The sequence below is a fragment of the Brassica napus genome, chromosome C3 (genome assembly GCF_020379485.1).
Source record: "Brassica napus cultivar Da-Ae chromosome C3, Da-Ae, whole genome shotgun sequence".
In the NCBI taxonomy this organism is placed as follows: domain Eukaryota; kingdom Viridiplantae; phylum Streptophyta; class Magnoliopsida; order Brassicales; family Brassicaceae; genus Brassica; species Brassica napus.
In genome coordinates this window covers 24541883-24559353 of record NC_063446.1, presented here as the reverse complement: position 1 = coordinate 24559353, position 17471 = coordinate 24541883, and the positions used below count along the sequence as shown (strand labels likewise).

At 36.2% G+C, this 17471-nt stretch overlaps 2 protein-coding genes and 1 pseudogene across 2 annotated transcripts; 2 read left to right on the top strand and 1 right to left on the bottom strand.

Annotated features, from left to right (window-relative positions):
* Positions 1 to 1462: 1462 nt before the first annotated feature.
* Positions 1463 to 13700, top strand: LOC106388910 (callose synthase 9). Its single transcript, XM_048749484.1, has 44 exons — positions 1463 to 1667; positions 1753 to 1850; positions 2021 to 2175; positions 2258 to 2354; positions 2468 to 2578; positions 2650 to 2775; positions 3166 to 3255; positions 3458 to 3555; positions 3630 to 3747; positions 3865 to 4011; positions 4081 to 4157; positions 5224 to 5413; positions 5512 to 5564; positions 5841 to 5901; positions 6119 to 6200; positions 6488 to 6537; positions 6710 to 6796; positions 6879 to 6964; positions 7066 to 7087; positions 7197 to 7294; positions 7795 to 7876; positions 7997 to 8154; positions 8245 to 8365; positions 8493 to 8590; positions 8674 to 8764; positions 8848 to 8981; positions 9088 to 9206; positions 9314 to 9445; positions 9534 to 9602; positions 9681 to 9861; positions 9937 to 10051; positions 10179 to 10298; positions 10539 to 10660; positions 10743 to 10826; positions 10898 to 11010; positions 11098 to 11150; positions 11220 to 11396; positions 11627 to 11674; positions 11791 to 11949; positions 12157 to 12270; positions 12347 to 12435; positions 12546 to 12704; positions 12788 to 12890; positions 13143 to 13700. Exons 1-44 carry the CDS (start codon positions 1463 to 1465, stop codon positions 13332 to 13334), a joined length of 4884 nt encoding a protein of 1627 aa, XP_048605441.1. The 3' UTR covers positions 13335 to 13700.
* On the top strand, positions 13344 to 13981 carry LOC125582980 (callose synthase 9-like). The gene is made up of 3 exons (XM_048749483.1): positions 13344 to 13358; positions 13481 to 13663; positions 13745 to 13981. The coding sequence occupies exons 1-3, from the start codon at positions 13344 to 13346 to the stop codon at positions 13979 to 13981; spliced, it is 435 nt and encodes a 144-aa protein (XP_048605440.1).
* LOC106384197 lies at positions 13779 to 15870 on the bottom strand (annotated as a pseudogene).
* Positions 15871 to 17471: the final 1601 nt, after the last annotated feature.

Here is a 17471-nt window from a genome sequence, read left to right as displayed (position 1 = left end):
TTAATTTTTCATTAGGAACCTCAATATCTAAGAATCTTCGTCCCTCGTTTACTCGATTCCAAAGTGAATAATTTGCCTGGTACATAGACATAGACAAATGGTCTAAATTGTGACATAGAAAACTAAGGAGAATAATCAGTTTTTATTCATTCTTTGAAAAATACACCATTTGTTAAGAATATTCGATGCGTATGGTTCCGTGTCATTCTTTAAATTTAAAGGAGTTATAGAACAAAAACATTCCCTATCAAAATTGATATGAAATAAAGTAATAAATATTTTTTTTTCGTTCCTTTTATTTTACTTTTATTCATTATTTTTCTACTTATTCATATTTCTATTTTAACGGTCACCAGTTAGAGCCAAAAAGTTAAAATATAAATTCTACCATGTTTAGAACGTAACATACAAATAAAAACTCAATGTTTTATCTACGATATATATAATAATCTTTAACGTTTTCTAAAATTTTCTACAATAAAGTAAAAAGCCTACGATATATTATATTTTATAAATAACAAATATCTTTGGTTAAACCCGAATACACATATTCTATATTTGGATAGATCATAGATAAGACCTTACAATATAAATTACAAATTTTATAAAATAAGTCAGAACGTCAATTTTATCCTTGTTAAAAGTTATAATATACATTCGAAGAAATTTAGATCAACATATCCAAATTGTTTTGGAATTCGATTTTTGTACATCAAAAAAAATGTAAAATATTATCATGATGATATTACTTTTTCACAAAATTTTATTAATATAAAAAAATTAATAATTATTTTCGTTATTATGATGGCATTTATATCCAAAACTAACCGGTTAATGTAAGAGTATAAAGAAACAAATACATTTCTCCTCTAATTTGCCAATTTCCCCAAAATTAAATAATTCTGTCTGTGCTTTATCCGGTTTAGTCCAAGATTCGCTTTTTCACTTGCCAATTCGGTACGATTGCTGTCCTTTTTTACATTTTGTTTCTTTTTTCTGTCAAATTCCTTTCTAAAAAAACATCGATTCCTTATAGTTGTGATGGTTTTGTGTTAAAGTTTTAAAATACAAAAACTTTTGAAACTCAGAGCATAGCTTAGCTTAGCTTCCTAGCTTCTTCTGCTGATTCTTACATGAGTGATCCAGTTGTGCTTAATCTCCATATCTAGGGTCTCTTACGTTTCTCATACGGTAACTCCCTCGTCTGATATTTTTTTTGAGTTGTTTTGGTACATTTTTTTTGTTTTACTTGTTTTGATCCTCGACGAAGCTCAGATTCATGATATATTTACTATCTCCTTTCGCTGATTACAACTAGTCCCAGGACAAGAACGTGGTCTCTTTTAATCGGTAAATTTACATTTTCCGTTACGACTAGGTCACTTGTCCTAATATGTTTGCGTGCTTGCTGTTTTGTCTTTTCATGGTTTTAAGCTGTTGAGTTTTTTTTTATAGGTAGAGAATGTCTCTAGCGGAGTCGTCATGGAAGCGGCTAGTAAACGCTGCGTTACAAAGGGATAGAGCAGGAGGAGGAGCTGGTGGTGGTACTGGTCAGGGCAGCCTTATGGATTATGTTCCTTCATCTCTACCGAACAACAGGGACATAGATGCTATTTTGAGAGCTGCTGATGAACTCCAAAATGAAGACCCCAGCATTGCTAGGATCTGTAAGCTGTTTCTTGTTTTTTTATGGGCAGTTTTAGCTTTTATTTCCCCACTGTTTGTGAATTTTATTGAACATTTTTGTTGCAGTATGTGAGCATGCTTACTCGCTAGCACAAAATCTTGACCCTAAGAGTGAAGGCAGAGGTGTTTTACAATTTAAAACCGGATTGATGTCTGTTGTTAAGGTACGTTTCTCTCATGTGATGCCATTATTTGTTAAGATTGTAGTAGATGATGATGATCCATGTGTGACACATAATTTGGAAACTAGAGAGTCTGCGTTTAGTTTTTCATTTGAATTTTTTTTCCCATGGTTTTGCATATTAATACATTATTATGTCTTGGTTCACTTCAGCAAAAGTTAGCAAAAAGAGAGGTTGGGACCATAGACAGAACTCAAGATAGTAAACGACTGCAAGATTTCTACAGGCTGTACAGAGAAAAGAACAACGTTGACACTTTAAAGGAGGAGGAGATGCAGCTCCGTGAGTCAGGGGTTCTCACTGGCGAGTACGTATATCAACTACAGAACACATAATCTGTAAATTTAATGTAATTTTTGAAGCCAAAACGCTTTGATATTGGCTTCCAGGCTGGAGCGGAAAACAGTAAAAAGGAAAAGATTGTTTGCCACCCTTAAAATTCTTGGAAATGTGTTGGAGAAGGTTGCAAAAGAGATCCCTGATGAGGTTGTGTACATTTCCTCTATGCAATCAAGCTTCTATTACTCAAAATCCGTTTTTTTTTGTCAAAGTAGGCCTTTAGAATGCAGCTAATAATCAACTATTTTGTACTTCAACAGCTGAAGCATGTTATTGATTCTGATGCTGCAATTAGCGAGGACACAATTGCTTACAACATTATTCCTCTTGAGGCTCATGTCACCACAAATGCCATTACGGGTTTCCCTGAGGTCAGATATTTTCCACACATGCGTCTATGCTATGTGGCTCGTCTTGATTTATGACAATAAAATGTGAGCAGGTGAAAGCGGCAGTTGCAGCGTTGAAGTATTTTCGAGGCCTGCCAAAATTGCCGGATAATTTTCCCATTCCTGCGACAAGGAATGCTGATATGCTTGATTTTCTCCAATATATATTTGGGTTTCAGGTTAGTCTATCCGAGAAGCTTCTTTTGTATTACTAAATGAACTTTCATGTATCGTATATGATTTCTAATTTTTTTTTTTAACTCCATGTTGAAAGAGTATGGATCGTATGTGAAGTCTTAAACAATTTGAAAATTTATAATGTTGAAAAATTTAATGAGTCTATGATCTTTTTTTGGCTAAAGACACTATTGGTTTCCAAGCAAAGCTTTTGCATGATGTTTTAGGATCTCTTTTATTAGCTTCCCTTCCATATTTTACTTCTGATATATCCTTTTCATGTTCATATATTATTTTTCCTGTGGATTGCTACTGTTAATATCCAGATTCACATTGGACAGCCAAGCTTTGTTTTTGTTGTTTTTCTAATATATCAATTCTTATGGCCGCAGAAAGACAGTGTTTCCAATCAGCGTGAACATATAGTTCTTCTTCTTGCTAATGAGCAATCCCGCCTTAATATTCCTGAAGAAATGGAACCTGTAAGTGCCAAAGCTTATTTGAATCTCATATGATGAATTTCGCAGAATTTTCTTGATTAGAAGTAGATTATTCATGATTTTGGCTTTGTTCATCTTATTATAGTGGTTATTCTTTGTTTGGACTTCTAGTTGACAAAGCTTAAAAGTGATGTATTTTTATGTTAATATCTCATGAATAACCTTTTATTTTATGCTCTATCAGAAACTGGATGACGGTGCAGTGCATAAGGTGTTTCTGAAGTCCCTAGACAACTACATTAAGTGGTGTGATTACCTATGCATTAAACCTGCATGGAGCAAGTAAAATTATCCCCTCTTCCTTGTCTTTTCCAGCTACCACTCTTGCATGCTCATTTTGGTTTTGTAAGTTGCAGCTTAGAGAGAATCAGTGGAGAAAAGAAACTACTAGTCCTCTCTTTGTATTTCCTGATTTGGGGTGAAGCTGCTAACATACGGTTTCTTCCAGAATGTTTGTGCTACATATTCCACCACGTAAGTTTTATCCTGAAGGCTTATTTTTACCAGGATTCTAGTGTCTCATGCTGAATATTTTATTATAATATTTTGGTCCTTTGATTTTATTTGCTAATGCTGAATATTTTCCTGTAGATGGTAGTAGAAATGAATGAGATCTTACGCCAGCAAGTTTCTCGCCCTGCTGTGAGTTGTATGCCAGTCGATAGTCATGGCGGTTCTGACGTTGGTGTATCATTTCTTGATCATGTCATTGCTCCACTGTATGAAATTGTATCAGCGGTATGCTATCTAAAGTGTTCTTTCACCCCTGGACTTGGTAGTCATGCTAAGAATTGTTGCTCTGTGCAGGAAGCTTTTCACAATGAGAATGGCCGAGCACCTCATTCAGAGTGGAGAAACTATGACGACTTTAATGAGTATTTTTGGTAAATTTTTAAATCTTTGTCTGTTGGGTTAATTTCCTTCTCTCTGTTGCCTGACTTTTTTTTTTAATTTTCGAGGTCGCTTCGCTCATTCGAACTTGGTTGGCCGTGGAGAACGAGTTCATCTTTTTTTCAGAAACCTATACGGAGACGAAAGGTTTGCATGCCCCCCCCCCCCCCCCTTCATAATTTATATTAATAGAATTTTGTATTCACACTGGTTTGTTACTTCTTTTGTATTCATACTGGTATGTTATTTCTTTTGTGAGATGGAATTTTATATCAAATGTTTAAAAAAAATATTATATACTATTGGTAAGAGGCGATTTGTTCTCTTGATGGAAATTTGCAAACGTCTATATTTCAGCTCCTAGACCATCTAGGCGTACTTGAAGTTAATATACTGGTCTTATTCTTGCAGTACGAGTTTGAAGCCGGTAGGGAAAAACATCGAGGAGGAAAGACTTCCTTCGTTGAGCATCGAACATTTTTGCGTCTTTACCACAGCTTCCATCGGCTATGGATATTCCTCGCTATAATGTTTCAGGTTTGACGTTTAGTAAATTTGGTTGTGACTTGTTTTCACTATCATCGTTGGTGTGAATTTTTTAGTGTCGATAAATGGTTCTCCTGCTACCACACTCTTAACAGACTTCTTTACAGGCACTAGCCATAATTGCGTTCAATAAAAATAGCATTATCTCCACGAAGACTTTGCGTCAAATTCTCAGCCTGGGTCCGACTTACGTTTTGATGAAATTTTCTGAGAGTCAGTCTTAAACCTCATTTATCTCTTTACTTTATTATTTTACCAATATTATGACTTGCTGAAGAAAAAGCACATGCTTAATGTTAAAGGTCTTCTGGATGTCATCATGATGTATGGTGCTTATTCTACTACAAGACGGCTAGCTGTTTCTCGCATTTTCCTCCGTTTCATTTGGTTTAGCCTTGCTTCCGTCTTCATATGCTTCCTCTATGTGTATGTGAAACTTTTTTTATCATTGTAAAGCTCTTTTTCATATTGCTTTTGCAAATTTTCCCTGGTTGATAGTTTTTGTGTGTACAGGAATTTGCTTCAAGAAGATACCAAACCAATTTATAATTCAGTCATGTTCAAGGTTTATGGGCTTGTCATAGCCATCTATGGCGGTATTCAGTTATTTTTTAGCATCCTGATGCATATCCCAAGTTGTCGCAACATTGCTAGTAAATGTGATCGGTGGGCTGTGATTCGATTCGTTGAGGGGATGCGACAGGTTCTGATCCTCAGTTTTTCTCTTTCATTCTTTATGCTTTAATATTTGGATCATTAATAATAATAATCCCTGATGCTTACTTTGATTGTATTTTTCAGGAGAGACACTATGTTGGCCGTGACATGTATGAAAGGATGTCTGATTTTATAAAGTAGGTGCCTTCACCTTATTTTTGTTAAATTTGTAGCTACTTATTTTAGTTATCTTCTATTCTTGGGACTTCAAAGTTGTTCTAGGTATATGCTTTACTGAAAATACATGGGCTGCTTACTTCAAAGAAATTGTAATGATTTAAAATGTGTCTCTGACTAGCTTGGGAGAAGCAGGAGATATACTTGTTTGATCAATGCCAACGAACTTCAGCTTGTATGGTCCTTTGTCTTTTTAATTGGTAAAGGTTGTACTAACCTATTCCTGTATGACGCAGGTATTTTCTGTTTTGGCTTGTCGTTCTGTCTGCAAAGTTCTCCTTTGCGTATTTTCTTCAGGTTGGTTTTTTTGGCAGGAAGCATAATTTTTTTTTTATGTGTTGATAGTTGTATACTTGTACTGAAGATTGTGGTTACACGTGAAATATATATGTTACATTCATAAAATGCAGAATGTTTTTGTTTATTGCGATCTCTTGTAGTCAGATGCTGAAGTAATCATTTGACAGTTAAAGAGTGACTCCAACTTATATCTCTCTTGCTGATGAATTTGTAGATTGCGCCACTCGTTGGTCCAACAAGGATGATAATGAAACAGGATAATATCCAATACTCCTGGCATGAGTTTGTGTCAATAAGTAAGTATGGGTTTTGTAGATTTTGTTTAGGGAGTTGAGTGGACCATAGACATGGCTTTTATGCTTAATTTTGTAACCTTAGTTGCTTGAATGATTGTAATGTATTATGTTAGTTGTCTCTGGAATCATGCACCTGTGCTTCTTTGCAGTATATGATATCAAAGTTGAACTCTAAATGTTGGCTCCTCTAGGGATGTTTACTAGCTCTACTATTTGGTTTTCATGCTGATAATTAAATCATTATTCTGTAAGATTCTCATACTCTAATATTTCTTATCTGGATGCAGAAAACTATAATGCTCTGACTGTTGCCAGTTTATGGACTCCTGTGGTCGCTGTAAGTTCAATGATTTTTACACGAGGGTAGGCACTTTTGTTGTTCTAGGTTTTATTGGGACCAAACAAATCACTGGTGAAATTCGTTCTGATTAGGATGAATGTTTCCACTGGGGGGTTTACAGTAGAGTTTCATTCATTGTATTATATATTTCTCTTTGATAATAATGCAGATTTACCTGTTAGACATCCATATATTCTACACCATTGCCTCTGCTTTTTTCGGTTTCTTGCTCGGTGCGAGAGATCGTTTGGGAGAGGTAAGTGTGGTTACACTTCTCTGTCTTACAGATGTCAAAATTAAGATTTACAAATATGTTACTTTCCTTGCATTTTTCATAGATAAGATCTTTGGAAGCAATTCACAAACAATTTGAGGAGTTTCCAGGGGCTTTTATAAAGGCTCTTCATGTTCCTGTTACCAACCGGTTAGGTTCCTGTCCATCTGTCATCTCACTTTCTCTTTGTTAAATATTAACAGTTTTCTCTTCTTCATTGCCTTTTTCCTATGATTCAAAATCATGTGCAGGACGTTTGATGCTTCTCATCAGGTACCTCTTGGCCTGTTTTACATTTATGAATCACTAATGAACGTATGGTATGTCATGTTAGTTTTCTTCTCACGTTTGTTGCTCATATCTGCATGTGATTATCAATTAGAAGGCTGTGGATAAGAATATAGTAGATGCAGCACACTTTGCTCCATTTTGGAACCAAATAATAAAATTTCTACGAGAGGAAGACTACATCACTGATCTGTAAGTGCTCTATCCTTTTCCGATAACTTAGAGCATGATTATCGGGGTTTCTTAGCGTGGGTTCTTAGAGGAATATAAGAAACCGTCTCTTAACTTTTAACTAAAAAAAGCTAAGAACCGGCTCTTAAGAAATATATTTAAGAGTCGGTTATTAGCTTTTTTAGTTAAAAGTTAAGAGACGGTTTCTTATATTCCGCTAAGAACCTCACACTAAGAAACTCCAAATAATCATGTTCTTATGTGCCTAGTGTTATTAAACCATCTGCATTGGTGAGTCTCTCAAAAATCTCTCACTAATTATATTAATATTTAATTGGAGAGTTTTTCGAAAAAGCTGAGAGATTCATATGAATGTCTGGCATGAGTATTTCAGCTCTTCAATTAAATATTAATTTAATTGGTGAGAGATTTTGGTGAGATTCATCAATGTGGATGCCCTTAGTTTTAAATTTTTGTGGTTTTGTTTTTACTCATTTTTTTCATATGGAACAATTTTCTAGTGAGATGGAAATGCTCCTGATGCCCAAGAATTCTGGTAGGCTCCAACTGGTTCAATGGCCACTTTTTCTTCTTTCCAGCAAGGTGAGTCTGTTACTTTACCTGCTTGTGTGTTAAGATTCAACGCTAGCCTCATTGATTTCCGTAAAAATCTAATATGAGATTATTTCTTAGTGAAAATTATTTTCCTATAATTTAATGCAGATATTGTTGGCCAAAGAGATTGCCGCTGAGAGTAATTCACAAGAGGAGATTGTGGAGAGGATTGGAAAGATTGAATATATGAAGTATGCTGTTGAGGAAGTCTATCACACTCTTAAACTTGTCCTAACAGAAACTCTGGAAGCTGAGGGGAGGATGTGGTAATTGGGTTTTTAAGTTCTAAAATGACACTCTTAAACTTGCAGAGTTTTTGCTGGATAAAAGAATGATATTTCTCGTGAATTTTGTAGGTTGGAAAGAATCTACGAAGACATCGATACCAGCATAAAGAATAGAAAGATACATAATGATTTTCAGCTGAACAAACTCTCCCTTGTTATTACGAGAGTGACTGCACTCTTGGGAATCCTGGTATTCACATTGCTAGTGCTGACTATTGAACCGGTTCTTAGTTTTATTCTAGTAGTAACTAGTAATCTTCAGTGTGCTGAAAGTTATGTTAGATGGAGTTTTATTTTATTTTATTTTTCTTGAACAGAAAGAAAATGAAACACCTGAGCATGCAAAAGGAGCTATCAAAGCACTTCAGGATCTATACGATGTTATACGGCTTGACGTATTAAATTTTAATATGAGGTACATTACAAGCTGCGTTTTGTGCAAAAAACTCATGAATGTGACTTTCTTTAATAATTTTCCAAAAATATGTTGCTGTGTAGGGGTCAGTATGAAATGTGGAACAACTTAACTCAAGCCTGGAACGAAGGTCGGCTTTTTACAGAGTTGAAATGGCCTAAAGATCCAGAGCTGGTATTATGAATGATATTTGTTGTCAAGGTTATAATTACACTCGTTTATATTCTGTTAGGCTGATAATTATCTTTGGTTTGCAGAAAGCTCTCGTCAGAAGATTGTACTCTCTGTTTACTATCAAAGATTCTGCGGCGCATGTTCCTAGAAACCTTGAGGCCAGACGTAGACTGCAATTCTTCACCAATTCCCTTTTCATGGATGTGCCACCACCAAAGTCTGTTGACAAGATGTTATCCTTCAGGCATTTTTTTCTCTTTACTTTCAACTTTTTATCGTTAATTACAAGCTCTTCACAAGCTTACTATCTTCCTTTGAACTTTTGTTTTCAGTGTCTTCACTCCATATTATTCTGAGGTTGTGCTATACAGCATGGCTGAACTCACTAAGAGAAATGAGGACGGGATATCAATATTGTTTTACCTTCAGAAAATATATCCAGGTGTGACATTTGCCTAGCTTTTTTTTTAAGATGTTTCTTACTAATAAGTTACTTCTGTAATGAATAGGTGAATAATATTTTCTTATTGATATTTTGATATGTTGCAGATGAGTGGAAAAATTTTCTTGCACGAATAGGACAAGATGAAAATGCGTTAGAAGACGATCTACATAATGAGAGAGACATACTTGAACTTCGATTTTGGGCTTCTTACCGTGGACAAACGTTAGCTAGAACAGGTATGTAAAAAATCATTACACATTTTTCCCATGTATATTTTCAGTGTTTTTTTTTTTGTTTACATGTTATCTATCATTATATCTGCAGTTCGGGGGATGATGTATTATAGGAAAGCTCTCATGCTTCAGTCTTATTTGGAAAGAAAAGCTGGCAGAGGTAAGAGGCTATAAGATATTTCTTTAGATATATCAGTTTTGGTGAAGCTTTTTCTTATGGCTATCTCACTTATTACAGACGGTGGGGAGTCCACTCTTTTTGGTAATAACATGACGGATGCTGAAGGATTTGAGTTATCTCCTGAAGCAAGGGCCCAAGCAGATCTTAAGTTTACATATGTTGTCACATGCCAAATATATGGAAGACAGAAGGAAGATAAAAAACCTGAAGCTGTTGACATTGCATTGCTAATGCAAAGGTAAGAAGACAGTTTCTATGGATTTCTCTATCTCAGGTCTAGAGCTTCTGCTAATCTCTTTCATTCTATTGTCAGAAATGAAGCCCTTCGAATCGCTTATATCGATGTTGTTGATATCCCCAAAGAGGGTATATCTCATACAGAGTATTATTCAAAGCTTGTGAAGGCCGACATCAATGGAAAGGATAAGGTAAACTGTGACCATCTGTGAAACAAGTCACGGGTGTAGTATTCTCGTTTCCTTAATGCTTAAAACATGATTTAGAACATTTTTTACTTTTTGGAATTGTCACTTGATTTTTTTTCTGGTTATGCAGGAAATTTATTCCATAAGGTTGCCTGGGGACCCGAAACTTGGAGAAGGCAAACCTGAGAATCAAAACCATGCCATTGTGTTTACTCGTGGAAATGCACTTCAAACCATTGATATGAATCAGGTTAGTATGCATCTTATTATAAGGCCTTCTTTCGAGCTCTTCTGTGTATTTGTTATAGTTAAGGTTCACTTGAAGTTCACTTTAGTAAATTAGACATATAAGCTTTGTAAAGAGTAAATAACAGTTTGGAATTGGACATCTCATAATATGTCAGTGTACCTGAATTTTCTATCATGATTACATTCTTTACGTGAGAGCTCAATACAACTCCAACATGTGGCATCATGTTATATTTGTTAGGATAATTACTTTGAAGAAGCTTTGAAGATGAGAAATCTTTTGGAGGAATTTGATCCGAACAGGGACCATGGAATTCGACCACCCACCATTCTTGGAGTCAGAGAACATGTATTTACTGGAAGGTTTGATCCACTCATTCGTATATCTATTTTGTTAATTTCATATACTATTTCATCTTAAATAATTGGTTTGGACAATATGCAGTGTCTCCTCCTTGGCCTCTTTCATGTCCAATCAAGAAACTAGCTTTGTAACTCTTGGTCAAAGAGTATTGGCGAAACCCCTCAAGTAAAGCTACTACCAATAAGTTTATATATCTTCCTTGAACAACTTAAACTCATATGGAATCCTTATTCTAGGATCCGCATGCATTATGGTCATCCAGATGTCTTTGACAGAGTTTTCCATATTACTCGTGGTGGTATCAGCAAGGCCTCTCGGGTCATCAACATTAGTGAAGATATTTTTGCTGGTAAAGCCTATTTGTTAATTGAAAGTTACCTTTTTATTGAGCCAGTTAATCTAATTTTTTTTCCACACTTGATGCAATGATTTTCAGGTTTTAACTCAACTCTACGTCAAGGAAATATTACTCACCATGAGTATATTCAGGTCTGTATTTTTTTAACTATTTACTAATAAATAGATAAAGAATATATAATACATTAATTTTATTTACAGGTGGGCAAAGGGAGAGATGTGGGGCTCAATCAAATAGCTCTGTTTGAAGGGAAGGTTGCTAGTGGAAATGGTGAACAAGTTCTTAGTCGGGATGTATACAGACTTGGCCAGCTACTTGATTTCTTCAGAATGTTGTCATTCTACTTCACAACTGTTGGCTTCTATTTCTCTACAATGGTATAGTGATTTTGTTTGCCTTTTAGTAAGAGCAGTCTTAGCGTCATGGTATCTCATTTTTACCTCCATAACAAATTTAGCTGCCAACTCTATTAAAGAAGTCCTGCATCATTAAATTTCATTTTATTTTTGTAACTTGGGAGCTGTTACTAATTAGTTCCAAGTTTCTCCAAGTGTGGTTTCCATGAACTTTAATGCTGATGAATTGACATTTACATGGCCTCTTGCAGTTGACGGTTCTTACTTTGTATATATTCTTATATGGGAGGGCATACCTGGTAAGCATGGTTTCTTAATGTTGGTTATGGCTCATATGTGCTATCTTAATGGAGCGTATTACCCATGAATGCTGAGTGAAGGTCTCTAACACCTACTTGTGTATGAATTTTAATAGGCACTTTCTGGAGTTGGAGCTACTCTTCGCGAAAGAGCTATTAGTCTGGACGACACTGCACTTAGCGCCGCCCTCAATGCTCAGTTTCTGTTTCAGATTGGTGTCTTCACTGCTGTGCCAATGATTTTGGGCTTTATTTTGGAACAGGGTTTTCTCAAGGTACTGGTTTTCACCTTTTTTAAGTCATATCATTATTGTTATGACGTATTTATGATATTATTGATAGTGAAGCAAATGTGTAAAACTTCATTGTACTGACATGTGTTCTGAGTTAGCTCGTTCATTTACTTATCTACTGTATTTATATTGGATTATAAGTTACCTTATGATAACAGATTCACAATTTAACCATCTTTCACTGTATAGGCCATTGTCAGTTTCACAACGATGCAGTTTCAGCTATGTACTGTCTTCTTCACATTTTCACTTGGCACAAGAACCCATTATTTTGGACGGACAATTCTTCATGGTGGTGCTAGGGTATTATTCTTATCCTCTGTTCTTTATTCTCTCAATACTTTTTTCTGGAATGTGACAAGACAGTGTTTTTCAACAGTACCAAGCCACTGGAAGAGGGTTTGTCGTCAAGCATATCACATTTTCTGAGAACTACCGTCTTTACTCCAGAAGTCATTTTGTCAAAGGGTATCTGTATTATCCTTTGATTCTTATGTGCATACATTTCTTTATGTATACCTATTTAGCCATAGTAAAAGATGGTTTATTCATTTGGTATGCTTTTCTTTCCTCTACAGGCTGGAAGTTATTCTCTTACTGGTTGTCTACCTTGCGTATGGAAATGATAAGGCTGGTGCTGTTTCCTACATTCTTCTGACTGTTAGCAGCTGGTTTTTGGCTGGTTCTTGGCTTTTTGCTCCTTTCCTGTTCAACCCTGCTGGATTTGAGTGGCAAAAGTAAGTAGTGATGTCTTGTTTATGCCCCATTGCAAGGAGCAACGCGTTCTTTCACTGAGCAAGATGATTGTTTCTCCTTTCAGAGTCGTGGTGGACTTCACAGAATGGACAAATTGGCTCTTTTACAGAGGTGGAATCGGTGTGAAAGGATCTGAAAGCTGGGAAGCTTGGTGGGAAGAAGAACTGGTAAGAACTCTATTTCCCAGCAAACGCTGTTGTGTCCTTAGTTCTTGAAACAAAACTTGAAGGAAAAGAAAATCAAATATTCATCTGCTTATAGTTTTTTTCCATTTTTGTTGGATCCTTATTTTTTTTTTTTTTTTTTTTTTTTGTAACATTTGTTGGATCCTTATTAAATAGTGCTCTTCATGCTGTCACATTAACATTAATTTTTCTACTTTATTTTGCAAAATAACAATTATCTTTGTACATCAACAGTCTCACATTCGGACCTTGAGCGGGAGGATAATGGAGACTATATTAAGTCTACGCTTCTTTGTCTTTCAGTATGGTATTGTCTACAAACTGAAACTACAAGGGTCAGATACATCATTTTCGGTACAGCGTTTCTCTTTGTCTAAACTTCAACTTTACCACAGTTTCCTAGTTTTTGTTCGTATGATAATATAGTACCTATACATGTGCAGAACTATGGTTGGTCATGGGCTGCATTAGCAATCATTATTTTTCTTTTCAAGGTCGGTTTATTCCACGTCCATTTCATGCTGAAAATATTGCATCACATGACTCTGATGTATATCTCTCCATTGGAATAGGTCTTTACCTTCAGTCGTAAGATTTCTGTTAATTTCCAGCTTGTGCTGAGACTTGCACAAGGCATTGCCTTCTTGGTGGCTTTAGCTGTCGTAACCGTAGGGGTTGTACTCACAGACTTGTCAGTGACAGACATATTCGCTAGTGTATTAGCCCTTATACCAACTGGATGGGGAATCCTCTCTGTAAGTTTCACTACCTGCAGTATCTAATCACTTGCATGAGGTCTAAGTTTTTAACATATGTAATCCTCTCTTTGTTGTTAGATTGCGTGCGCTTGGAAGCCAATCATAAAGCGAATTGGGATGTGGAAGTCAATCCGTTCACTAGCAAGGCTCTATGATGCAGGAATGGGAATGCTCATATTCCTTCCCGTTGCGTTCTGCTCGTGGTTCCCATTTCTCTCGACCTTTCAAACACGTATGATGTTTAACCAAGCGTTTAGCCGTGGTCTAGAGATCTCTCTCATCCTCGCAGGAAACCATCCTAATTCAGACCTTTGAGTTTGAGATCGTTGATAGATTTGCCTTTTGTTAAGTGTTGGTCGCAGAACCATGCCCAAGTATGAAACAGAAGAAGGCGAACACTAGCTAGAGCTTGTAGTAGAGAAAACAAAACAGACCATATCACAACACCAATCGTGATTATTTCCATTTAAGAAGCTATATCTTCATTATGAAAATAACTTGTTAAAATTCAAATTTATAAAAAAAAGTGACGCTAGGAGCTTATAATAAATTTCCATATCTATTAGTTTCTCTCAGCAACACAAGAAAAAATATTAAGAACTTTATAAAAAGAATTCAAAGTGGCTCTTCCAAACTCTCCATCATATGGCCTATATTTGCCAGGTTACCTTGGTCATCCACAGCTCCCAGATGAAACAAATCGGTCAAGGCCCGAAGGAGCATTCGAGTGCAAGGAGGATTTATATATTCAAAAAATGTCAAGTCGTCCACACCCAGCCTTTTCAAAGTCAAAACTGTTTTAACAAGGTTTGATCTAAGTATCTCAGGAGTCTCCCCATCCATGAAGTCATTGAAAGTCTTCTCAGTGTAGAGCCTAAAACATTTCCTACCGGCACGTCCTGCTCTCTGGTAAGCACTTGCTTGTGATATTCGGGACACAAACCAGACTTCGTCAGTAGTGAGAAAACTATAGTTCTTTTGCTTGGAGAAACCAGGATCAACCACATAAACAATCCCGTCCATGCACAAAGAAGTCTCAGCAACGTTGGTGGAGACGATGATCTTTCTCACTGAAAGTGGTGGTGGTGTAGGATCGAAGATCTTGTGTTGCAAAGCTGGTGGAAGAGAGGAATACAAGGGCACAACGGTGACTTGATCTCCAAGACTACGGACAATTCTGCTGCAAGCATGTTCAATCTCTTCTTTCCCGGTCAAGAAAACAAGAACGTCACCTGTTGGTTCACACATGTGAATCTCGATAACTTTGCTTATGGCAGACTCGAGATAGTCCATCACAGGTTCTCGAGTGTACAAGATCTCCACTGGATGGAGGAGCCTACCAGAAGGGATTTTGATGAGAGGCGCACCTCTAAAATACCTTTTGTTAAAAACCTGTAGGGTTGCACTCATAACAACAAGCTTAAGATCAGGTCGGCTAATCAAGGTGCGGTTAAGAATACTACTAATAAGTAAATCTGTGGCTAAACTTCTATCATGAACTTCGTCAACGATAATCACTTTGTATCTCAAAAAGAGTGGATCCACCATAGCTTCCCTCAGAAGCATTACATCAGTCAGGTACTTGAGCACCGTTCGGGGGCTACTGCGATCCTCAAAACGGACTGTGTAACCGACTTCTTCCCCGATCTTTACATCCATCTCTTCAGCGACACGACGTGCCGCGGACATGGCTGCAACTCGATGAGGCTGCGTGCACCCAACCAACAACTGATCATCAGACCTAGGGATTTCATCCATCATTGCTTCTAAAACAAACTGTGGGATCTGCGTTGTTTTACCACTACCGGTCTCACCCGTCACCATCACCATCTGATTCTCCTTCAAAGTTCGGACAAACTCTTCTTTTTTGCACCCATACTTGTAGATTCCTACGTTCTTCTTCGCAATACCTAGCACCTGACTTCTTCTTCACCATCATATCGATGCACGACTCCATCTATTCAACAAACAAACAAACCAAACAAAAAAATCCTCACCAACTTGTTGCTGTATTCATAGTCACCAAACCCTATTTTGGTTTTTTTTTCAGTGTGTATTTTGGGAATTTTTTTTAGAAAATTTCCTTTCAACAAAACTATATTTTCCTTTTCTATATCGTGAACCTCAAGTTTATTTCGAATATCTAGTCATGAAACCCTATTTTCCTTTTCAGTGTGTATTTTGGAAAATTTCCTTTCAACAAAACGTTGTTTTTCTTTTCTCTTACTTTTTCTTGCTTGGACCCCAAGTTAATTCGAATATCTAATCTAGGCCTGGACATTTTAATCTGGACCCGAAAACCCGAACCGGAACCGACCCGAAATCACAGGTTCGGGTACAGGTACAAGTATGTATAGATTAACCTGTTGGATATTTTATTTATGGAGCCGTGGGTACATGTTCGGATCCGGGTAAGACCCGATACCCGAACGGGTATTAATGGAACCGAAAAAACAGAAATAAGCGTGCTTCAAGTTACAGCAAGTTACTTAATATTTTGTCTCAGACCTCGATATCTCCTCCGGTCGTTTCCAGTCCCCCAAACAGCCTTCAATCTTGAACAAAACCAAAAAGGCGAAAACATTTAATCAAGCAAACCGGAAACCGTAAATCATACTCATCTAATTTGTTCTTCTCCACTTCCTGAGACTTCTTGAAATCACTCTGTGGTAATTCCATAATCTAAACCCTTGTTTCTTAATTCTGTGGAAATCTCCACTTGCTGTCTTGCTTGATGATTCACTATTTCACTTGATGACTAAGTTACGATTATTTGATTATTTTGATTATTGACTTTTGTTTTGCTGTTTTGTGACTTGACTTTGGTTCATTGTTCAACTTGTTTTTGAATCATATAATTATAATTCTTTGCGACTTGTTTTGTTTTGTTGTTTTGCGTTTTCGACTTGCGATGATAATTTTTTTTATCAAAGTTTAAGTAAATAGATCATACGTTTAAATATTGTTTAATTTAGTATGTGTGGTTTCAAACATTCATTTTTTTTTCTGTTTTTTTTTTTCAATATAGATGACTTCTTGTGACAATCCAGTTGGAAGGGATGACGATGAACCAATGCATGTTGAAGCTGGTGATTCTTGGAGAAGACTTGGCGAAGTTGTTGTTTGGATGTTGTTTTCTGTTTTCTTCTGTTTTTGGATTTAAACTTCATAAGATTTATGCTATGGTTTTGGGTTAAATTCTATCCGCACTACTGAAAAATATCCGAAACTTATGGAATCGAACCGAAAAAAACTCAAAAAATCTGTACCCGAACAGGAACCTTATGTGGACCCGAATTAACAGGCTTTTTGCAGGTTTTTTATTTTCAGACCCGAACCGACCCGGACCCGGTAGGAACCGACCCGGACCCGGTAGGAACCGACCCGAACCCGAACCGAAAAACTCTTAAGTACCTATTGGGTAATAATTTTCTAGACCCGAAAGATCCGGACCCGAAAAGAACCGACCCGAACCTGACCCGAAGACCCGAACGCCCAAGCCTAATCTAATCAATGTGTATTTTACTAAATTTAGTATATATAAATTTTAATAAATTCTGGATTTTTAATTGTAGTTAAAAATATGCTAAACTGGTAAAATGACTTTATTAATTTACTTAATAAACAATAAATTTAAATAAAATTCCAGTCAGATAAATATTAACAAAAAAAATTATTTGATTAATATTGTTTTAGTTTTATACTAGATCTCGACCCGCACAACCGCGTAGTTGTTTTTTCATTTTATAAATGTATAACTAAACTTTTTAAACATATAATTCATATTTTAGTGCTTTATATTGTA

Coding starts and splice junctions, on each gene's coding strand:
- LOC125582980 (XM_048749483.1), top strand. Junction 13,664..13,744: donor CTGGATGGGGAATCCTCTCT/GTAAGTTTCACT, acceptor CTTTGTTGTTAG/ATTGCGTGCGCTTGGAAGCC.
- LOC106388910 (XM_048749484.1), top strand. CDS start 1,463: ATGTCTCTAGCGGAGTCGTCATGGAAGCGGCTAGTAAACGCTGCGTTA. Junction 3,256..3,457: donor TTCCTGAAGAAATGGAACCT/GTAAGTGCCAAA, acceptor ATGCTCTATCAG/AAACTGGATGACGGTGCAGT. Junction 12,705..12,787: donor GCTGGATTTGAGTGGCAAAA/GTAAGTAGTGAT, acceptor TTCTCCTTTCAG/AGTCGTGGTGGACTTCACAG.